The 24828-nt window shown below is 46.2% G+C and overlaps 1 protein-coding gene across 1 annotated transcript in view; it reads left to right on the top strand.

The window, feature by feature from the left end:
* acsl4a (acyl-CoA synthetase long chain family member 4a) overlaps positions 1-24828 on the top strand; it is a 90177-nt gene that overhangs the window by 30091 nt on the left and 35258 nt on the right. The window contains 3 exon segments of the mRNA XM_055644147.1: positions 14648-14714; positions 16186-16786; positions 21628-21805. Of these exon segments, the coding sequence (XP_055500122.1) occupies positions 16436-16786; positions 21628-21805 (529 nt within the window). The 5' untranslated portion in view covers positions 14648-14714; positions 16186-16435.

Below are 24828 nucleotides of genomic sequence, written 5' to 3'. Positions count from 1 at the left end.
TTACCTTCCAGAAGAGAGGGCCTGTACATCTGACTGCCCACAGTGGCGACTGCGGAGGTTCATGGCCCCGACCACGGGGGAACAATGGAGGAGGACTGACTGTGCTTTGTTGCCTTCAACCACAGTGAAGAATGCTGTGGTGGATGTTTGTGTTACATTTTATTGTGTATTGGGTGTTCTTTTTGATTGTACCGCTGCTGGCAAATTCATTTTTGCTGCACTTTGTTGTGTATGTGATGAATAAATCTGATTGATTGATTGACTACGTTGGTTTCCTCCCACATTCCAAAGACGGAACAGGTCTGTAGATTAGTTGGTTTGGGATACATGTTTTTGAAAAATTGTCCCTCGTGTGTATGGGATAGTGGTAATGTGCAGGGATCGCTGGTCAGTGCGGACTCGATGGGCCAAGGGGGCTGTTTCGGCGCTGTATCTCTAAACTAAACTAAACTTCTGAAATAATATGGATATTGTCGTGAATGTGAATCTGCCAGTGTGTTGATGATACAAAACAGTTTTGTATGATATGGGGTTGGCGGCATTATGTATTGGAAGGAACTGCAGTTGCTGGTTTACACTGAGGATAGACACAAAATGTTGGAGTAACGCAGCGGGTCAGGCAGCATCTCTGGAGAGGAGGAATGGGTGACGTTTCGGGTCGTGACGGCATTATATTGCTGTTGATTGGGTGAGCAGAATGTCAGCTAGATTTGAGCAAATGCATTGATCCAATTGGAACCTAATAAGGATATCTGGCCACCATGTTATGGGACAGTTGTTGTCAAGCTGGAGCGGGTACAGAGAAGATTTACGAGGATGTTGCCAGGACTAGAGGGTGTGAGCTACAGAGAGAGGTTGAGTTGGCTGGGACTCTTCTTTGGAGCGCAGGAGGATGAGGGGTGATCTTATAGAGGTGTATAAAATCATGAGAGGAATAGATCGGGTAGATGCACAGTCTATTGCCCAGAGTAGGTGATTATAGGACATAGGTTTAAGGTGAAGGGGAAAAGATTTAATAGGAATCTGATGGGTAACATTTTCGCACAATGGGTGGTGGGTGTATGGAACGAGCTGTCAGAGGAGGTAGTTGAGGCAGGGACTATCCCAACGTTTAAGAAACAGTCAGACAGGTACATGGATAGGACAGGTATTGAGGGATATTGACCACTGCAGGCAGGTGGGACTAGTGTAGCTGAGACATGTTGGCCGGTGTGGGTAAGCTGGGCTGAAGGGCCTGTTTCCACTGTGTCCACTCCGATTCCATGACGTTCCAAGCAGATTTGTTGATCTTTATATATCACACAAATGTTGGCCATCACACAAGGGAGTCTAGTGCAAGAGGTTATAGCTGCAACACGGCCACCTCAAGCCCTGGTCAGTGCATCAGGCACCACTCCTTGGGAACGATGACTCCCGGGAGGGCAAATACGGGAAATATTGTGGTGAAATCTAAACCGGAAGGGTTAAAGTACAAGGAAAGATTAAACATATTTCTTGGAATTTAGTAGGAAAGGGAATTAACTAATGACGGGGCTGAGAGGAAATGCCTAACTCGAGATTCAGAAATATTGCACAAAAGTTAGTCAGATCTTTGTGAATGAACTATGATGAAAATATTCTAACGCCTGAGAAATAAAGGCCAGAGCTGTTTCTGTTGCACAATGTATCCGTTTTACAGAATTTGGATGTTTCTGCCTGAACTAAGTGGCTTTTCAGCCTTTTCCGAAGGTGCATTTGGAGTTGCATGCAATTCAGCGCGGCAACAGGAGCAGATGTACTTGCCTGAAGCATTTGAACAAACAGAATGGGCTCTTAATGATACCCCCATGTTGATTTAATTGAATTTAAACTTCAGTCTTCCAATAATGGCATTTGAACTCGAGTCTCCAGATTGTGCAAGGGTCTAGATATTTGTTCCGTAACTTGACCACAATACTGCCACATCTGCAGTGGAGAAACCCTGGAGATTGGGAGAGTTGATCTTTGACTCATTTGTAGCCATCCACCCACTCGGTGATTCACCCTTGCTTGCTGTGTCTGTTTGTAACTACCTTGCACCCATCCAATTCACTCCTATGTGCGGCCATGACTATCTAATTCCCTTGACCTCATTGCGTTTTACCTTGTGGTGCTGTCCCAATTGCAAGGACAAATGTTTCATGGGCAATGTTTATCTTGTTGGCCTGATTCTCCCTGGCAATCAAAACTCTATTTCTGGCAGGTGCAATATGATTGAGTTCTTTTTTTATTTGCTTCAAGTGAGGCATTGATGGTGTGAGAGGAATGTACAAGTGTAATTAATTCTCTTCTGCAGTTCTAATTCCCTAAAGTTACCAGTCTGGATTCTTGTCCATCACCTGTCTTGTATGAGGCTGTAGGTGATCAAGTGGAAGCTGAAACTTATGTGGGAGTTCATGAAAGTCACAAACAAAGGGTGGAAAATAGCCAGAAATTGCTGATCTTTTAACTGAAGTTAATTCGCTGTTGGAAATGTAGATGGGATACGAGTCTGTGATTTGCTGCTCGCAGTGCTTAGAATCCTAACCTAACCTCGACACCACCTTGCCAAGCAACTGCAGACCCATTTCAAAACTGCCTTTCCTTTCAAAAGCCCTTGAAAAGGTAATTTTAAGTCAACTTATGCCTTACCTTCACCAAAATACTATCTTGGAAACTGTCCAATCAGGTTTCAGGGCCCACCACAGCACAGAGTCTGCCTTGTTGAAGGTACATAACGACCTACTGCTCACCATTGACTCCGGCGACTGTGCAATCCTGCTCCTCCTCGACCTCAGCGCAGCATTTGATGCTGTCGACCACACCATCCTAATTGTCCGTCTCCGGTACGGGGTTGGTATTGATGGCACTGCCCTGAGCTGGTTCATCTCCTACCTCAAAGGTAGGAGTTTATCTACTAACATAGACAACTCTTTCTCCTCCCCAGCTAGTCTCTGCTGTGGGGTTCCACAAGGTTCCATCCTTGGCCCCATTCTCTTTTCCCTGTATATGCTCCCCTTAGGCCAAGTCATTCAAAGGCACGGCATTTCCTTCCATTGCTACGATACACCTCCCCCTGAAGCCCAAAAACCAATCAAATCTGTTTAACTTTATCTGCTACCTCGAGGATATAAAGTGTTGGATGGCTCATAACTTCCTCCAACTAAACAAGAGGTCATCCTTCTCGGCCGCTCAGACTCAATCAAAATGATAGCAAGCAGCCTTGGAATCCTTACCCCATTACTCAAACTTCACGTCAAAAACCTTGGCGTGATATTTGACTCAGCGTTGAAATTTGACAAACAAGTCAATGCCGAGGTTAAAGCTAGCTACTTCCAGCTTCGGACGATAGCTAAAATAAAACAATTCCTCCAGTTTGATGACCTCGAAAAAATCATCCACACATTTATCTCCTCCCGCCTGGATTACTGCAACCCCCTCTACACTGGCATCAGCCAATCTTCCCTGTCCCGCCTGCAACTGGTCCAAAACGCCGCAGCGAGACTCCTGACGGGCACCCGAAAAAGGGACCACATCACCCGGATTCTGGCCTCTCTCCACTGTCTCCCTGTGCGGTTCCGTATAAACTTCAAGATCCTCCTTTATGTCTAGAAAGCCCTCAATGGGCTTGCCCCCACCTACATTAAAAGTCTTCTCACCCACCACACCACCTCCAGGCCCCTCAGATCAGCCGACTTGGGATTACTGAACATCCCGCGGTCTAGGCATAAGCTCAGGGGCGACCGCGCCTTTGCGGTTGCAGCCCCTAGACTGTGGAACAGGCATCCCCCTTCCCATCAGAACTGCCCCCTCCATCGACTCCTTTAAGTCGAGACTTAAAACTCATCTTTACTCTCAAGCCTTTCTTGACGTCCTCTGAGTGAGAGCTATATGTATGTATTTATGTATGTACTTAATCTATGAACCAATGTTGTATAACGTTAGTACCTCCACCAATGTAAAGCACTTTGGCCAACGAGAGTTGTTTTTTAAATGTGCTATAGAAATAAAAGTGACTTGACTTGACTAGAATCCAGCTGTCGGCAGGAGAATAGTGCATGCGGGTGATTACAGTGCATGCGGCAGCGAGTTTACAGCTTAGTTTAGAGATATCGCGCGGAAACAGTTGCCCCCCCTCAGCCCACTGGGTCTGCACCGACCAGCGATCCGATCCCCGCGCACTAACCCTATCCTACACACGTTGGGGACAATTTTACATTTATACTAAGCCAATTAACCTACAAATCTATACGTCCTTGGAGTGTGGAAGGAAACCGAAGATCTCAGAAAATCCACGCAAGTCACGGGGAGAACGTGCAAACTCCACACAGACATCGCCCGTAGTCAGGATTGAACCCGGGTCTCTGACTTTGTAATGCAGTTACTGCTGCGCCACCGTGTCGTCTATTTCTGCCGCCAAGTTCTGAGAATCATTTTGCCTTTCAGACGTCACAAAAAAAAAGCTGTCTTTGTTCATGCACTGGAGTAAAGGCCGTTTTGCCTCAAGCGAATACCTGCTCGGCAGGTGATACTAGAAGCCTGGGAAGTGCTGCTTGCAACATGAGACTCCAGCCGCCTCTCCTTAATATTTGCCAGCACAACACATGCCTCCTTCAGGGACTGACCTCCACTGTCTGCATTGTAGGTTAGGTTGTGGGGATGGCTGTGCAGAGGGGGCGATGAAGGGGGGCAGGCTAGTACACCCCTGGTACATGGGCTGCAACAGGTCGGTAAACATTTGAATTTCCCACACCGACCTCTGTCCTGGGCCGCCTCCATTGTCAGAGCAAGGCAAAATGCAAATTGGAGGAACAGCAGCTCATATTTTGCTTGGGCTACTTACAACCCAGTGGCATGAATATTGATTTTTCTAACTTCAAGTAATCTATGCATGCCCCCTCTCTCCATCCCTCCCTTAAAAGCGAGTTCGATATTCCGAAAAACACAACGACTCATGGGATTTGTCAAAGGTCACAGCGATAAAAACTCTCGGCAGCCTTGCCGAGGCATTGACACAGACCTGCGCCTCATCTGCAGCCAGGATCTCCAGCGCCGCAATCGCTGCCGAACCGCCACTGGACCATCCCCGTCCCCTCCTGAGTGCCCCCGCCTGTCCAGGGACCAGAGACATCAGGAATCGGACGGGATTCGCGCCCACGGTCAGCGCGGAGAAGCAGCGCTAAATCCAGCTCAACTGGCTGTCTTGCCGGGTTAACCTACAGCCCTGGACTGACCGGACGCCAGCCCGGAGCCGTGGAGTTAGCGCTGCTTCTCCGGGCTGGCCGTGGTTCCCATCAGTCCAGGCAGGGCTGTAGACGGGCAGAGTTGTGCTGGATTTAGTGCTGCTTCTCCACGTGGGCCTGGGGGCGCCGTTCCCGTCTGACTCCCGACGTCTCTGGGGGGTGGGGGGGCACTTGGGATGGGACGGGGATGGTTCAGTGGCGGTTCGGCAGTGGCGGTTCGGCTGCCGATGCCGCGGCACGGCTGCCGAGAGTTTTTATCGCTTGTGACCTATGACCTGCGCATGCGCAGTCGGAATACCGAACTCACTTATTCAAGTTGTGCCAGCTTCAAATTCGGCTTGTTGAGTCTCATTGTCTGTAACTTGATCTCTCTATCACCGTCGATATCTCTCATTTCCCTTTCCCCTGGCTATCAGTCTGAAGAAGGGGCGCGGCCTATTCCTTTTCTCCAGACATGCTGACTGACCCACTGAGTTACTCCAGCATTTTGTGTCTATCTTCGGTTTAAACCTGAATTTGCAGTTCCTTCCTGCACAGCAGGTCAAGGCAACAGCCCACCACCAACCACCTTGAGGAGGGAGCTGTGGATAACATTCCTCCTCCATACACCAGCCACATGAAGTCTCCACTTCTTTGTGTTTAGTTTTCGGTGAGTTTTGTGTGATACCAGTGACGTGGGTTTATAAACTCGTTATTGATGTGGAATGTAGGAGGAATCGCTTATGCAGCCAAGAGGGAACACACTGACTTGGCCAACAAAAAGGGAAATGGATGAAATGCAGACTTGAAGAATAAAGTTGAAATTGTTAAGGTGTAACTGAGGAATTTTGGTAGATTTGATATCCAGGAATGTACTCAAAATGTGAATAAAACATTGAAAATACAGCAGACGCTGCATATCAGAAATAGCAAAAGTGCAGGAAATCCCTCGAAGGGTCAGGCAGCAACTGTTAATGGCACAGTGGTGCAACTGGTAGAGTTGCTGCCTCACAGCACCCAAGATCTCAGTTTGATCCTGACCTATGCTGCTCTCTGTGTGCAGTTTGCATATTCTCCCTGTGACCGAGTGGGCTTCCTCTGGGTGCTCCGGTTTCCTACCACATCCCAAAGACGTGCGGGTTTGTAAGTTAATTAGTCTCAATTAAAAAATTCCCCTTGTGTGCAGGGAGTGGATGTGAAAATGGGATAACATAGAACTCGTGTGAATGGGTGATCAATGGTTGGTCATTGAGCCTGTGTCCATGCTGTATCTCTGAAACTTAAAATTCTCTGGTCAATTACGTTTCATTAGAAGTGAATCATAATACAATCTGAGGAGACATTCTGAATGCTTTGGTAGTGGTGTTAACCATCTTCATTAAAAAAAAAAAAGAAGATTCGACTGCTGCAGCCAGCTCCACAAATAACATCTTCAAAACGTTCCCCTTTTATCGAGGCAAGTGAAGTTATTTTTAGCTCTGTGTCGAGATTGGATTTACTGATTCTTTTTTTACAAGAAATAATGATGCTTCTGAGAAAGCTAAACCACCGATGATCCGATCAACTAAACTGAGGTGAAGTCGAAGAACTGCACATCATTTGAGTGTGTCCCATCTCTCCAGTGTCCATAGAGCTCCCAGCAAACTTAATTGAAGTAAACTGCCATGAATTGATTTAAAATGTCTTCTGTTTTTGTGCTTTCACTAACCTTGGTCTTGCAACCATAAATCCCAATAGTTTAACAGGGATGCATGCCATGGTGGTGCATGTGACGAATACATTTGACTTTGGCTGTGACTTTCAGGCAGAAACAGGAGAACCTGTTGAACATGGTGTCTGGTGTGATTAAAGGGCACATTTGGGGCCTGTAACTTGCTGCCCTGCCGACCGCATACAGCTTTTAGCTGTGAAAGAGTTGCTGCCTGTTATGGCAGCTGTATTAGATGTAAACCTGTTGATCTGTTTACCACAACAGGGAGAAGTAGGATGAAGGGTGGGGACTGCAGACTCCTGATATTCTGTGGCATGCTCCGTAAGCTAATGCTGATCCACCAGTTTTGTACGATTGCCTCGATTCCTGTAACCTTTCGCAATGAATAGAGTTGAAATATTGAGTTGAGAAGGAGCTGTTGAAGTGTGACCTTCTTGTCTTAATCCATTAATAACCCCCAACATTATTCAGGCTAACAGTAAGTGTCATACCATGTGGTGAAGATGTTAAGCAATTTGCTCTTTGGCACAGATGCCACAAGACAATGATAACTCTTGTTCTTGTTTTCCGATCCTGTACATCTGCTTTTTCCACTCGTCCAATGTTTCAAGTTAGTAAATGAATGCAGCTACCTCGATTGTTTCTCACGTTTCTCCACCTATTCATATTCACTCACCATGACCCGTTTCCAAACGGGTTCTAAACTGTGTGAATTTGATCTGTGTTGATAAATTCTTCCAGAATACAAAAGTAAACTTTGCCAAATCAGTAAGTTGGCTTGTAATGCAGATAAACAAATTAGTTTCTTCAAAAGGCCTCTTGGATCTTAGCCAAGGTGGTCTTTTTGTTGAGGTTGATGACTTGATAGTAGTCATTTACATGGGTCATAGAAACACAAGCTTGCTGAACGGACGTGGTCATTGGGCCCGTCACAATACCTGCTTGGCAGAAAGAATCATTGTAGGCGGGAACTGGTTTACACCGAAGATAGACACAAAAAGGTGGAGTAACTTAGTGGGACGCAGCTTCTCTGCGGAGAAGGAATGGGTGACATTTTGGGTTGAGACCCTTCTTCAGGCTGAGGGTCGGAGAGGAAATCTGACAGTGGAGGCCCAGGACTGACGGGTTGATATGAGACTGGGAGTGGGAGTTAAGGGCCTGTCCCACTAGAGCGTCATTTACGTAGGCAGTGACGCGTGGTCACTAGCGGCGCCCCTGGATTTTGGGATTCACAAAATCTTTGCTCGTCACCTGCGTGACGCCCAAGTGGGACAGGCCCTTTAGTGTTTAGCCCAGGCCTATGTGCACCCGATTGCTAAACACTTTAGAGTGAGGACAAATGCAAATTGGAGGAACAGCAACTCATATTTTGCTTGGGCAGTTTATAAACCAGCATTATATATTGATTTCTCTAACTATCCTAGTTCTCCTACTAATTCTACAGTCCTCCTGATTAAATATTACTGATTGTATGCTGCGTTGTCACCTCCCCCTCAGCTAACAATGAGCCGTTCTAGATTTCCTTATCGTGATCTGTCGTTTTCACACCCTTCCCTCCATATCTCTAGGCACCCTCTCCCTTCACACAGTCAGAAGAAGAGTCTTGACCCCAAACCTCACCCATTCCTTGTCTCTAGAGATGCTGCCTGTCCCGCTGAGTTACTCCAACATTTTGCGTCTGTTTCCATATGCTAACTTGGAGGTTATGGCTCTGCAAGTGCTCAACCAGTCATTGATAAATAATAATCGTCTGGGATTCTGCCTTCCACCCCCCCCACCTTCGGGCAGTGATGTTGAGTTCTTCACCAACACTTTGGATGAATGCAGCATGTATCCTCATTCTCCAACAGATCCCTCTCTTGACTTCCCTCTAAATCAGCTGTGTGTGTCTACCCATTGCAGGCGAAACATTTTCTTTGTATTGGGTGGCGAGTCACAACAGCGATGTATTTGTGGTGGTAATTTGCTGTGTTGCACTCGATTCCCTGAGCTGTTGGGAGATGAGCAAGGCATTTGACAAAGGGCAATTATCTAGAGTGAAAACTTTACAGTGCAGCCCAAAATGGGTTGGGAATGAAAAGACATGAAGCATTTATGGGCGGGTTCTGTATCGGGCCTGGAGGGCGACTAGATAATGAGATCTGCTGGCTGTAACATTTAAGTTGTCCTACTTCCTGTTGGGAATCTTTCATTGTGATTGTTCGCATATGTCACTAATATTGCTGCAGCTACCGAGAAAATAGCATACAATTGCCCTCGCCAATTCTGAGGTTTGTGGAAACGTGGTTTTTACTGTTGAATCTGAACTTGGCGCCGCTTCGTAAGAGCCAGAAACCGCGATTAAACGACGTAATGTACAAACGCAATGTATAATTCTGTGTATTGCCTCGTTGATTAATGCAATCTGAGTGCACGCATTCAAGGTGAGTTGCTATTTAGGCAGAGGGTTGTAGCCCTGCTGCTGCTTGTGCCATGTCAATGAAAAGCTTGTAATGGTTATGGGTCGGGTCGGGCATGTTCTGTTTCTGTGCAAACGAAGTGGTTACTTTTGGAAATTGGTGCAATTGTAGGAATTGCGGGTAAAACATGTTAAAAATCATTTTAACAATCCTCTCCGTAGAGTGCTCAAAGAATAAACTTGACATTTATATAATACCATGTGGGGTTTATGATATCTGGTACTGTTCCTTCACAACCAGTGAAGTATCTTTTGCGGTGTAATTGTGGTTGTAAGTTTAGTGTAGTTTTAGTGCAGCGTGTAAAACAGGCCCTTCGGCCCACAAAGTCCACGCCGACCAGAGATACGCACACACTAATGCTATCTTACACACTAGGGCCAATTTACATTGATACCAAGCCAACAAGTCTACAAACCCGTACGTCTTTGGAGTGTTGGCAGAGACCAGAGCATCCATAGAAAACCCACACTGGTCACAAGGGGAAAGTATAAACTCCGTGTAGACAGCACCGGTAGCCAGGTTGGAACCCAGGTCTCCGGCACTGTAAGGCAGGGACTCTCCCGCTGCACCACCGTGCTGCAAGGTTGGAATGTTGCAGCCAATTTGTGCACAGATGGCACCCAAAGGTAGAGAACTGCAGTGTTTAGTTTAGAGATACAGCATGGAATTGAGAGGTTCGGCCCACCAAATCCACTTCGACCATTAATCACCCGTTCCACAATAGTTATCCCACTTTTGCATCCACCAGGGGCAGATTAGCAGCCAATTCACCTGCAAATTGGCATGCCCTAGGCATGTGGGAGGAAACCCCGTACGGTCACGGAGAATGAGGAAACTTCACCACGGACAGCACCCGAGGTTAGCACCGATCCCGGGTCTCTGGCACTGTGAGGCAGCCGTTATACTGCAGCGCCACTCTGCAGCCCAATGTGTTATCGGGTTGGTTGAAGGAAGGATGAAAATGCATCCCCATTGCTCCTTAGATTATGTCATCGAAATGTTGATGACCACATCAGAGGGAAATGCGGGCTTGTGTCCAAAGAGGCCAACCTTTAACTGGCAAAAAGTTGGGCCAAGAGTCGGCTTTAATTATCCGCCACAGAAATAGACATTCTGGAAATAGTGAAGTCGTTAGGCAAACGCTAACTGTTTGCCATCCAAGACAAACCGTTAACATTTCAGGCTGAGGTGCTATTGCTAGAACTATGTCAACTGTAGCGGTGGAGACCAGTCTCTGATGCTGAGGAGGGAGATGTGCGGTGCATGGAGTGTGAGTGTGTATAGCAGGGAGAGGTGAAGTGGTGGCAAATGGTGATGGGGCAGGTGAAGAAATTAGTTTCTTAAAAGGGGCAGTAGATTAATTAACTAAATTAATCCGAAGAAAAGTATGACGTTTTAGTCATTTGAAACTGCTCTTTGTTTGACATTAAACAGACCTTTGAATCTTTAATTCTCAAATCCAGTTTTGAGTCCAAAGGTTGGATTGTGCCCAGTCAGAGCTAATCCGAGCGTTGAACTTTGGAGATCAAAGGCAGAGGTCAGAGTGGGTTGAACTATAGGCACATGGCAACAAGAGGTGACCCTTGCAGTCAGCTGATTTCATTATTGTATCGCCAATATAGAGGAGATGCCATTGTGTGCAATATGTACAATATATTGAATTAGAAGAATAGGCGGCATAGCAGTCGAGCCATACAATGCTAGAAAACTATGTGCAGGAGTAGGCCATTCGGCCCTTCGAGCTAGCACCCTCATTCAATATGATCATGGCTGATCATCTAAATCAGTACCCCGTTCCTGCATTTTCCCCCGTATCCCTTGATTCCTTTAGCCCCAAGAGCTAAATCTAACTCTCTCTTGAAAACATCCAGTGAATTGGCCTCCACAGCCTTCTGTGGCAGGGAATTCCACAGATTCACAACTCTCTGGATGAAGAGGTTTTTCCTCATCTGAGTCCTAAATGACCTATCACTTATTCTTAAACTGTGACCCCTGGTTCTGGACTCTTCCCAACATCGAGAACATTTTTCCTGCATCTAGCCTGTCCAATCCTTGAAGAAGTTTATATGTTCCTATAAGATCCCCTCTCATCTTTCTAAATTCAAGTGAATACAAGCCCAGTCGTCCCATTGTTTCATCATATGTCAGTCCCGCCATCTCGGGAATTAACCTGGTGAACCTCCGCTGCACTCCCTCCATAGCAATAATATCCTTCCTCAAATTAGGAGACCAAAATTGCACACAATACTCCAGGTATGGTCTCACCAGGGCCCTGTACAACCGCAGTAGGACCTCCTTGCTCCTAAACTCAAATCCTCTCGCTATGAAGGCCAACACGCCATTAGCTTTCTTCACTACCTGCTGTACCTGCATGTTATCTTTCAGTGACTGATGTACAAGGACACCCAGGTCTCGTTGCACCTCCCGTTCTCATAATCTGACACCATTCTGATAATAATCTGTCTTCATGTTCTTGCCACCAATGTGGATAACCCCACATTTATCCACATTATACTGCATCTGCCACACATCTGCCCACTCACCCAAGCTATCCAAGTCTCCCTGCAGCCTTGTAACATCCTCGCAGCTCACAGTTTTGTGTCATCCGCAAACTGAGAGATGTCACATTTAATTCCCTCGTCTAAATCGTTAATACATAATATAAACAACTGTAGTCCCAGCATCGAGTCTTGCGACATCCCATTAGTCACTGCCTGCCATTCTGAAAAGGACCCGTTAATCCCTACTCTTTGATTCCTGTCTGCCAACCAGTTCTCTATCCATGTCAATACCCTACCCCCAATAACATGTGCTCTAATTTTGCACATTAATCACATATGTGGGACCTTGTCAAAGCCTTGTTAAAAGTCCAGGTACATCACATCCACTGGCTTTCCCTTGTCCATTCTATTTGTTACATACTCAAAAAATACCAAAAGATTAGTCAAGCATGATTTCCCCTTCATAAATCCATGATGCCTTTGACCAATCCAGTCACTGCTTTCCAAATGCGCTGCTATAACAACTTTAATAATCAACTCCAGCATCTTCCCCACTACCTATGTAAGGTTAACTGGTCTATAATTCCCCGTTTTCCCTCTCCCTCCTTTCTTAAAAAGTGAAGTTACATTGGCTACCCTCCAGTCCACAGGAACTGATTCAGAGTTGAGAGACCATTGGAAAATGATCACCAATGTATCCACGATTTCTAGGGCCACCTCCTTGAGTACTCTGGGATACAGACCATCAGGCCCTGGGGATTTATCTGCCTTCAGTCCCAACAGTTTACCTAACACTATTTTCTGACGAATGTGGATTCCCTTCAGTTCCTCCCTCCCACCTAGATCCTTGGTCCCCTGGTATTTCTGGGAGCTTTTCGTTGCACCTCTCCTTTTCCTAATCTGACACCATTCAGATAATAATCTGCCTTCCTGTTTTTGCCACCAAAGTGGATAACCTCACATTTATCCACATTATACTGCATCTGCCATGCATCTGCCCACTCACCCAACCTGTCCAAGTCACCCTGCAGCCTCAGCATCCTCCTCGCAGCTCACACTGCCACCTAGTTTTGTGTCATCTGCAAACTTGAAGATATCACGTTTAATTCTCTCGTCTAAATCGTTCATATATTGTTAATAACTGGGGTCCCAGCACCGAGCCTTCCAGCCCCCCGCTCGTCACTGCCTGCCATTCTGAAAAGGACCTGTTAATTCCTACTCTTTGCTTCCTGTCTGCCAACCAGTTCTCTATCCATGTCAATACCCTATTCCGAACACTGACTACGGGTGCTGTCTGTACGGAGTTTGTACGTTCTCCGTGACCTGCCTGGGTTTTCTCCTCACTCTCCAGTGTCCTCCCACACTACAAAGACTAAAGGGCCTGTCCCACGAGCATGCGACTCCATGCGGCAAGCGCAACCTAAAGGGCCGGTTCCGCCAGCATGCGCCTGCATGCGGCAAGCGCGACCGAACCAGAATCGGGGGCCGCACGGAGGCCGAGTGAGTGACATGGCCATGTCAGTTCGAGCGAAGTCCGCAGGAAGTTCGCGCGTGAACACGGTCAGTTTTTCCGAGCCCTGCGCGATGTCGGGACCAGCTCCGCAAAACTCCATAGGGCTCCGGCGATCGAAGTGGGACCGGTCCCGCGAGGCCGTACGGCTCAAGCGACCACGTTAGGTCGCACTTGCCGCATGGTGGGACAGGCCCATTAGGTCGCGTTTGCCGCATGGAGTCGCATGCTCGTGGGACAGGCCCTTTAGGTCAATTGGCTTGGTCTAATTGTAAATTGTCCCTGGTGTGTGTAGGATGGCGTTAGTGTGTGGGGATCGCTTGTCGGCATGGACTCCGTGGCCCGAAGGACCCGTTTCGGCGCTGTACCTCTAAACTAAACGAAAGTATCTTGCGAGTTCACTTTGAAAGTGTTTAGAACGTGTACGGTGGGCAGGGAGAAGTCAAAAGGTTGAGGTATGCTGGGATTGGCGAAGCAGAACATTGCAGAATAGTCACTTTTTAAACTGTTTGTAAAGAGGGGATGAGAAGACTTGCCTGGTGGTGATATCATCCAACCTTTCTGTCCTGGGCCTCCTCCATGGCCAGAGTGAGGCCCACCGTAAATTGGAGGAGCACCACCTCATATTTTGCTTGGGCAGTTTACACCCCAGCGGTATGAACATAATTGACTTCTCTAATTTCAGGTAGTCCTTGCTTTCTCCTCCCCTTCTCGGCTCTCCCTCAGCCCACCTCTTCGTCTCTTCTTTCCCCTCTCCCCCCCCTCCCCCCCCACCCTCACATCAGTCTGAAGAAGGGTCTAGACCCGAAACGTTGCCTATTTCCTTCGCTCCATAGATGCTGCCTCACCCGCTGAGTTTCTCCAGCATTTTTGTCTACCTTCGATTTTCCAGCATCTGCAGTTCCTTCTCAAACTTGCTGTGGGTCTTGGCAATTTTGAAGGCTTCATGGGTGGAGAAGGCTAACACTATACTAATTCTGGGCAGAAAGAGAAGAGATGAGAGCTGAAATGTGTGAAGTGCAAGCAAAATGGTTGAAGATGCTGTTGACATTCACAAAATGGTGTGTTTTTTTTACCCCAATCCCTACAATGGACCCAAAGCCCTGAAGCTCGGATGAAACTGATATCACAGAGTCACAGTCTTTAATTTGGAAGAAAGAGCTAAATGAATAAAGTGTGAATAATGCATACATTTTTATGGCCCTTTTCATGTGAACTATTTGTTTTACTTCTGTTTTTTTTGGCAGGTTTAAACAAATCCAAAAGAATAGGAACTCCAAAAGGACCTGAAGTCTTCCCAAAGTCGGATCTGTTGTAAGTACCTGAAACTGGTTTCCCACGCCCCGCCTACCAATACAACTCGTTCCCAAGGAGAGTGTGAACTGTTGTGAGCTGAACCCGGATGATCCTCACCTCTGATGTACATTGCATGTTTAACTCTTTCAAAAGAAGCATTTAATTGAAATGAAGATGTAATTCGGTTAAGTAATAGGGATAAGTTATTTTTAAATGCCCAAATGTAAGACTGCCAGAAGAGGATGTGATTTACTGTTACCCCTTAAGCAGTAATTCAGCTGCCTGTGTGACCTGTATGTTGCCATGCTAGTGCACAAACCTGCACTGTATGCTCAGCTCCAGAATGTATACAACAGCCTGTGTATGAATCTTGTGAAACACCTTCAGGATAATTTTGACGCAACTCCTGTGTGAATGGGAGGTGAACATGGCTGATCGTCTTGGTTTTAGCCCAGGCCATTGTTCTCTCAAACTACGTTAAGACATTTTTCACATCTGAACGCATTTCAAATTTCTCCTTGTGATTTTACGGAATGCAGTTTAAATTGTGCTTCTGGCATCTGATTATGGGCAGGCACTTCGATTTGTCCATTTCATAACTTTCATTTATTTGTTCTTTGTACCTTTTCATATCACTAGTTTCCCTTTCCCCTGCATCTCAGTCTGAGGAATAGTCTCGACCCAAAACGTCACCGATTCCTTTTCTCCAGAGATGCTGTCTGACCCACTGAGTTACTCCAGCTTTTTGTGTCTACACTTGGATATTCATTGTGTGCCTTGCCCGCATCCCATGCTCCCCTTTCTTTTGTGCCAGGGAACTGTTTGATTGCAAAATGTGCCATCTTTTGTTTTTGTACTTATCACAACTACTGCAATAGGGTCACAGTGAGAGTTTTAAACTTAATTTTACAAAGCAACGCTCCAAACATATTAAGTAAATTATTCTGGATCTTAACCATTTTTATCTGTACTTTATTTTGCCATAACAGTGGAGGAGACATGAAGAGAAAACTGCTAAACTGATTTTTAAACGAAAGGCCACAGTCTTACATGTCTGTGCGTTTAAATCTCTGTTCTAGGCGCTTCTGCTTGTTAACATGCGATAAGAACGTGTGTTTCAGCTGCATTCGGTGTTGTCTAAGTGGTGATTTAATGCCCAGATAGTCTCCATCAGCATAGATTTCTGAGCTGATGGAACGAATCACGGTGGGAACATGTGTCGGAATTTTATATCTGACTGATTTGTAATGGGGATGTTAAGGAGACCTTTTTTATACATGTATGCGCCCTCAATTTATTCATCAATTATAAGGGGTGTTTTGCCCCTGCTGACCATTCCTGCTCATGCCTACTAATTCGCTGCATAGCTTTGCTTTAATCTTTTCATTGCTAAATATATTTGTATTTAGGATGGTATGTTATCCATGGTACTAACGTCTAATTTATTTTCTCTCTTTTTCCTGCACATCATTCACTGTGAACTGACCAGTGTCTCCTGTTGGTTTGTAAAACGCCGGGGTAACTCTCGCTTTCGCCTTTTTATCTTTCCTGATCACGTCGCACTCCGGCCTTGCTTTCATCATACTGCAAACTCTTTCGGCATCTTCTGGGAACTGATCCATGTTTTGTCGCCACGCCCCAAACCCATAGTCAGTTGGGAGTGAAAGACGTCAAGTGGATCCTAGAAAGCCTCTTGCCTCTGGGCTTCCCGCTGATTAGAGAGGACAAACAAACCCGCCATGACACTTAGACAAGAGGTGCCCCATATTTTCTTGCTTCCTGTCTACTTGCTGATGTGGCTGTATACAACCCTCACCTTTGTCCCATGGTATTTCCTCTCTGATGCAAAGAATAAAAAGGCCATGGCAAAACGAATCAAGGCAAAGGCCACGTCCGACAAGCCCGGCAGCCCATTCCGCTCCGTGGACCACTTTGACTCGCTTGCCAGTGTGGACTTCCCTGGATTGGATACACTGGACAAGCTGTTTGACGCTGCTGTGAAGAAGTTTCCGGAACATGATTGTCTGGGTACACGGGAGAGGCTGAGCGAAGAAAACGAAGTCCAGGCCAACGGCAAAGTGTTTAAAAAGGTAAGAAAAGCGAGGCGATGCTGAACTAAAATTGCACAAGCAATATCCAGAGCAGGAGGGGTTTCAGCTGCAGCAATGTTTTGTCTCCCTGTACAACTGAAGGTGAGCCTTGTGTAGAGGAGCTGGAGTTTTGGAATAATCACTTGCATACTGTCCAGATCTATGGGTTTATAGTGAATACCAATCCTGGGTTGGACTGGGTGTAATGGAATGTGTAGGAAGGAACTGCTGATACTGGTTTAGACTGAAGATAGACACAAAATGCTGGAGTAACTCAGCGGTACAGGCAGCATCTCTGGAGAGACGGAATGGGTAATGTTTCGGGTCGAGTCCCTTCTTAGTACTCTGAGGTCTGCAGCATTTTGTGTCTATCTTGGGTGGGATGAAGATGGGTGAAAAGGTTACAAACAATGGTCTATATCCAAGCATATTGGCTTGTTCATGGTGAGCGTGCCTCCACTTTCCTACCAGAATGTGACCATTGCTTGTTTCTAAGCTTCCCCCCAGTCTAGTTTCAGTAAAAACACTGAATCAAGCACTTGAATAAACTACATTTTATTTTACCAAAATGTGCGTCACAGATCACACAGTGTACCTAACCCACCGCGGGTTTGATCCTTGCGTCTATCTGTTCAAGTCCTCTAGGCCTCGCTCAGACAGAGGCACTCCTGAAGGTTACGCGGTCCTGAGCGCTCTTCCAGAAGATGGATGCTGAGCCTCGTGATCACGGACTTTTATATGTCCCGTGAACTCGAGGGGCCGAACCACACGGGGGTTGTCTGTTAATCACCCAATTACAGATATCGATTAACCCCATACATAACAGGCATTTCCCTAACCCAATGATACAACAGTTCAATACATTGTGTTCACAACGGACTTCGAGATGAAGTCAACTTGGAAACATTTACCCTGATTAACAGAAATCTCAGACATAGCTCAACACCACATTCAATCAACACTTAGCAAAGTCAGACTCTGCAACTTTATTTACAAACTATTGACAAGGTGTATGTCTGGTCTGCAGCCATCCAATCCATTCTATGCATTTAGCACCAGATTGACAGGGTTTGCAAGGCTTCCCATTCTTTGCTTGCAAATTGTATCTTAAGTTCCAGATTCCATGGCACCACTCGCAGCCTTTCCCAGCTCTGCAGAGAGTAATTCCAATTTGACCAAATCTCCCAGCAATCCTGAAATGTAACCCCATTTTGAAGTCCTAGCTGGTCCAATTTAGCCAGGATTAACAAGTGAAGGTAGAGCCAACTCTCCCCAAGCAAGCAGACTGTGCAGAGACCCAGTTTTAGTTCTGAATGGTTTCCACCCCCCCCTTTTGAGTTTCATCATTTTGGTTTTCCACTGCTTTATCCTCTATTGTGAGATTAAAATGCAGCATCAAAAATTCTTGCATTTTTCCATTGTTTTTTTGTATTCCCTCTTGCATCTTTTCCCATCCTTTCACCTTCCTTCTCTCCCATAAACTCCTCGACGATAAACTGTGATTTTCCCCACCTCCCCTCAAATGTCATGCAGTCTAATTTGACTCGGGAGGCAAGTGTTTGTCATATGCAGCTTGACAGACGCACGAGATGCACCAGCAGCAACGATAAACAGGCAATAAATGACCAGTCGACTGGAGAAATACAGAGCAACTGGAGCAGTGCAACTGAGTGGTTGGGTAGGGTTGAGGTGGGTTTGTGGTTGGTCTTATGCAGGGTGGCTAAAGAACCTGATGGTTGATGGGAACAAGACTGTCCTTGAACCTGGAGGTAACGGTTCTCTGGCTCCAGTACCTACCACCTTCCCAATGTTAGCATAAATAAGAGAGCTTGGCCAGGGAGATAATTAATATTAGCTGCTTTCTTGAGGCAGCACTTGCTGTGAATCCATTCAGTGGTGGGAATGTCAGTGTGCATGGTGGTCCACCAATTTCTGAAGCCTCTTGGCTACTTGAGCATACAGATTTCTGAAGCAGGCTGCGATGTGACCAGTCAGTCGGCCCTGCACTGTAGAAGCTCGACAGATAGAGCATTCGGCAACATCAAACTTCTGAGGAAGTGGAGGTGTGGCGGGCCCTTGACAGATTATCAGAGATGCGCATTCAGGAACTTGAAGCTGATGACTCTCTCCACTATCGTTGTGCCAATGAAGACTGGTGCATGTTTCATTGCCCCTTCCTAAAGTCAACAATTGGCTGCTTGGTTTTGCCAACGTTGAGTAAGGTTGTTGTTCTGGCACCATTCATAATAATCTTGTCTTTGTCATGGCACATAGGTGCAACGAGATTTAGTATGCAGCTTCCATCCGATGTCATAACGTAATCAACTAAAAATGTAGATAGCCAGAGAAACGTGATTTATTAAAAAAAACAGTAAAACGGTATAAAGTGCAAATAGGTCTGTGCCGGGTTGATGTGCGACGTGACCATCCGAGGGAGAGTTCATGGGGGTGGGGGGCACTCAGCAGGACCGGTGCAGAGCAGCTATAGCTCTGGGGATGAAACTGTCCCTAAGTCTGGAGGTACAGGCGTAGAAGGCCTTGTAACATCTGCCGGAAGGTAGGAGTTCAAACAGACTATTACAAGGGTGTGAGGAGTCCTTGTGAATGCTGACGGCCTTCCTGAGGCACCGTGTATAGTAGATGCCCTCCAAGGCTGGTAGCTGTGTCCCAATAATCCTCTGCGCTCTGTGGACGACGCGCTGAAGAGTTCTCCTCTCCGCCTCCGTGCAGCTGAGATACCACACAGAGATGCCATACGTTAATATGCTCTCTGTGGTGCAGCGGTAGAAGGTTGTCAGCAGCTGTTGGGGCAGACCAGTGTTTTTCAATGTTCTTAGGAAGAACAGTCATTGCTTTGCCTTTTTGACCAGCGCAGCGGTATTGGTGGACCATGTGAACTCCCCTGAAATGTGTGTGCCCAGAAACCTAAAGCTGAACACTCTCTCCACACTGTCCCCTTTGATAGAGATTGGAGCGTATTTCCCATTATTCCCCGTATTCCCCATCCAACTAGATTATCCATCTCTTCCCTATACTCTTGTCAATGCCCCTAATGACGGCGATATCGTTGGTAGCCTTGGTGCTGTCTGGCTACATAGTCATAGGTAGAGAGTGGAGCAGGGATCTCAGGTACCCCGGTGCTGCTGGTCAGCAAGAGGTTCAACTGTTGGGTATAAATGCAGGAATAGCAAGATGGATTCAACAGTGGCTGAATGGGAGACGCCAGAGGGTAATGGTGGATGGCTGTTTATCGGGTTGGAGGCAGGTGACTAGTGGGGTGCCTCAGGGATCTGTGTTGGGTCCTTTGTTGTTTGTCATGTACATCAATGATCTGGATGAAGGTGTGGTAAATTGGATTAGTAAGTATGCAGATGATACCAAGATAGGGGGTGTTGTGGATAATGAAGAGGATTTCCAAAGTCTACAGAGTGATTTAGGCCATTTGGAAAAATGGGCTGAAAGATGGCAGATGGAGTTTAATCCTGATAAATGTGAGGTGCTGCACCTTGGCAGGACAAATCAAAATAGGACGTACATGGTAAATGGTAGGGAATTGAAGAATACAGTTGAACAGAGGGATCTGGGTATAACCGTGCATAGTTCCTTGAAGGTGGAATCTCATATAGATAGGGTGGTAAAGAAAGCTTTTGGTATGCTAGCCTTTATAAATCAGAGCATTGAGTATAGAAGCTGGGATGTAATGTTAAAATTGTACAAGGCATTGGTGAGACCAAATCTGGAGTATGGTGTACAATTTTGGTCGCCCAATTATAGGAAGGATGTCAACAAAATAGAGAGAGTACAGAGGAGATTTACTAGAATGTTGCCTGGGTTTCAACAACTAAGTTACAGAGATAGGTTGAATAAGTTAGGTCTTTATTCTCTGGAGCGCAGAAGGTTAAGGGGGACTTGATATAGGTCTTTAAAATGATGAGAGGGATAGACAGTTGATGTGGACAAGCTTTTCCCTTTGAGAATAGGGAAGATTCAAACAAGAGGACATGACTTCAGAATTAAGGGACAGAAGTTTAGGGGTAATATGAGGGGGAACTTCTTTACGCAGAGAGTGGTGGCGGTGTGGAATGAGCTCCCAGTGGAAGTGGTGGAGGCAGGTTCGTTGGTATCATTTAAAAATAAATTGGATAGGCATATGGATGAGAAGGGAATGGAGGGTTATGGTATGAGTGCAGGCAGGTGGGACTAAGGGGAAAAAGATTTGTTCGGCATGGACTTGTAGGGCCGAGATGGCCTGTTTCCGTGCTGTAATTGTTATATGGTTATATGGTTGCCAATCTGTACTGATTGAGGTCTGCCGATGAGGAAGGAGCAATTCTTAGAAATGACCTCGATGCAATTGATCTTGTGTATGTTAACCCAGCTGTGACTTTTGTCGGGGAAAGGTTGTGTGTTGGACAAGGTGCCTTTCATTATTCTACCTTTCATTGTATGGATTCATCAATGGCTAAAAGCCATAATTGGTCAGGGCTTGGCAGTTTACTTGGCTGAGTGCCGTCTGCCTCACTACAGATTCTGGAATGAGATTGAGATCAAGTGTAGGAGGGAACTGCACATGCTGTCCACCCTGAAGATAGACACACAATGCTGGAGTAACTCAGGGGGACAGGCAGCATCTCTGGATAGAAGGAATGGGTAACGTTTAGGGTCGAGACCCTTCTTCTGTCTGAAGAAGAAGGGTCTCCCATTCCTTCTATCCAGAGATGCGGCTGTCCCACTGAGTTGCTCCAGCTTTTGTGTCTCACCCCCTGTGATAACACCTGGAAGAAGTATTTCCTGCCTTCTACCTTCTCGTTGACAACTCGAGTATTTTGACTTTCTTGCAGCTAATTCTAGGGGAATATAGATGGCTAAGTTATGAAGACGTCGGTCAACGTGTGAACTCCTTTGGCAGAGGTCTCTCTGCCCTGGGACTGAAGCCAAAGGATAAGATTGCCATCTTCTGTGAAACCAGGGCTGAGTGGATGATTGCAGCACAAGCCTGCTTCAAGTTTAATTTTCCACGTGAGTATTGGATCGATTCGCTGCAATCTGTGAAATTTACTGTGATAACTGAACTAATCAGCATGAGCGTGAGGTGGCTTTGCAGATTTTAATTAAGGTCACAGCAGTCTGTGCAGTTCAAGGGTCAAGCTTTATTGTCATATGTCCCAGATAGAACAATGACATTCGTGCAGCAACACAACAGAATAGGTAAACACAGTGCACTGTAAACAATATAATAAACACTAAAACATGTTGCATAAGTGTGTGTGTGTGTGTGTGTATTTGTGTGTGTGTGTGTGTGTGTGTGTGTGTGTGTGTGTGTATATGTGTGTGTGTGTGTGTGCGTGCGCGTGTGTGTGTGCGTGCGTGCGTGCGTATGTGTGTGTAAAAGACACGACCAATGCCCCCAAGTACATATGTAGTTGAGAGCTGATTTGAAGGTTATAGTCTTTAATAGTCTGATGGCTGTAGGGAAGAAGCTCCTCCTCGACCTGGACATTGCACTTTTCAGGCTCTTATATCTTCTTCCCGATGGCAGGGGTGAAATGAGTGTGTCTCTGATGATGCAGTCTGCCTTTTTGAGGCAGCGACTCCTGTAGATCCCTTTGATGGGAGGGAGGTCAGAACCGGTGATGGACTGGGTAATGTTCACAACTTTTAGCAATCTTCTTCACGCCTGGACTTTCAGGTTGCTGGACCAAGCCGTGATGGAACCAGTTAAAATGCTCTCTACTGTACACCTGTAGAAGTTCAAAAGTCTTCTCTGACATGCAGAATCTTCAAAATCTTCTCGGGAATTAGAGGCACCTAAAGAGAACATGTGCTTTGATATGGTAGCATAAGATGGTTATTGGCGTAAAAGAATTACAGAGAATGTTCAAGAAGGAACTGCAGATGTTGGAAAATTGAAGGTAGACAAAAGTGCTGGAGAAACTCTGCGGGTGAGTTAAAGTGCTGAGCCACCGAGAGGTCTGGTTGGTTAATTCGGACCGAGCGGAGGTGTTCGGCGAAACCTATCGTCAAGCCTAGGCTTGGTCTCACCGATGTAGATCAGCTGACATCTAGAGCAGCGGGTGTGCAGAGAGTGTGCAATGAGGAAACGTCTTCTGAGATTCGTGCAAGCTGCGGTGGTTAGTATGTGCCTCCACGTTTGCCCAGTACTCTGACTCACCAGGCTGGGGGCACAGACGAGAGAAAGGGGGGGGACAAGCTCATTACCCGGAGTTGCGATTGCATTTCTGTTCTGTGTTTAGGGCTGGGTTTCATGCCTACTTGGGAAGGGACAAATGAGTCAAATGTTTACGTGACTCTTTGCCACTCAAAAAGGAGAACCATCAATCCATGCAAAATTCCTTGGAGGATGAAGGGTTAACGGTGACGTTGTGGAACGAGCCTTGAATACAGTCCACAAGCTTGTTGGGTCTTGAAGGCATTTGCACCACGTATTTACAACCTTTCGGGTGCCTTGATGCTAGTTTATTCCCAGCTAATCTGCAATTTAATATGTTGCTACTGTTACAATCTAGCAGTCCCAATCTCACACACAGCATTTCTCCCGGCAGAAATGTGATGACCACAAAATATACTGTTTTCTTTCCACTGAATATTTGTTGAGCAATAACTTTTAAGGAGAAACAACGCACAGGGGAATTGCTGAGTAGATCATCTCTCAGTTTCTCCGTCTTTCCATGACGCCAGATTTCTGTGTGCTGCAATTCTGATAGCTTCCCGCACTTGGAACACAGTAAGCTGTTCCAGTTGTGTTAATGTTGACCAGACTCCCTAAGATATTACAGTCCACTGGCAATGTTTGTTAAAAACAGATTTAATTCAGAGAGATTTTCCATAGACTGTTTTTCCTCAACTCTTTCTAGTGGAGTTAATGCCAAGGGTGTGCATTTGACAGCACCAAAATTCACCACGGCCTACTTCTGCATCTATTGTCTATTGTCATGCAAGTCAATTAGTGATGCGTCTATTTCCTGACAAGACAGAAAGGAGCACATTGTTTGCTGGCAGATTCAAAGCTTGGAAGTTTATTTGCCAAGTGGGTCATATGTGAATAGGATGCGTGATAATGACTCACATCTCTACTCTTTTTCCAAAGGGCACAACTTTTAACACCTCCGTAATGGTGTCATTTAAGGACAGTTTAGTTCAGTTTTTAGCTTAGAGATGCAGCACGGAAACAGGCCCTACGGCCCACTGAGTCCGCAATGACCAGTGATCGAAGTTGGACACAAAATGCTGGAGTAACTCAGTGGAACAGGCAGCATCTCTGGAGAGAAGGAATGGGTGACGTTTCGGGTCGAGACCCTTCTTCAGACTGTCAGGGGAGAGGGCGGGACAGAGATAAAATGTATTCCGAGAGAGTAAGACTGGTGGGAGAACTGGGAAGGGGGAGGGGATGGAGAGAAAAGGAAAGCAAGGGGTACTTGAAGTTAGAGAAGTCAATGTTCATACCACTGGGGTGCAAGCTACCCAAGTGAAATATGAGGTGCTGTTCCTCCAATTTGCGCTGGGTCACACTCTGACAATGGAGGAGGCCCAGGACAGAAAGGTCAGTGTGGGAATGGGAGGAGGAGTTATCTAAAGTGTTGAGCAACCAGTCCAATTTGCATTGGGCCTAATGACCAGTGATTCCCGCACATTAACACGCCCTCGGGACGATTTTCATTTATACCAAGCCAATTAATGTACAAACCTGTACGTCTTCGGAGTACGGGAGGAAACCGGAGATCTCCGAGAAAACCCACGCGGTCACGGGGAGTATGTACAAACTCCGTACAGACAGCACCCATAGTCGGGATCGAACCCGGGTCTCCAGTGCAGTAAGTGCTGTCAGGCAGCAGTAACTCCACCGCTGCGCCACCGTGCCGTCCTTAAATCCTAGAACTAATTTAAGTCCCTTCCCAGCAACCACCTTTTTAGTCATCCTCACACCCTATATTTTTTCAAATCATTACAGATACATGGATGATAAATGAGGAGAAACTTGAGTTCAAGAATAATCTTCCAATATGTCCCATTAAACCCTGTGG

This window comes from Leucoraja erinacea, chromosome 12, assembly GCF_028641065.1.
Source record: "Leucoraja erinacea ecotype New England chromosome 12, Leri_hhj_1, whole genome shotgun sequence".
In the NCBI taxonomy this organism is placed as follows: Eukaryota; Metazoa; Chordata; class Chondrichthyes; order Rajiformes; family Rajidae; genus Leucoraja; species Leucoraja erinaceus.
This window is presented reverse-complemented; position numbering and strand designations above follow the sequence as displayed.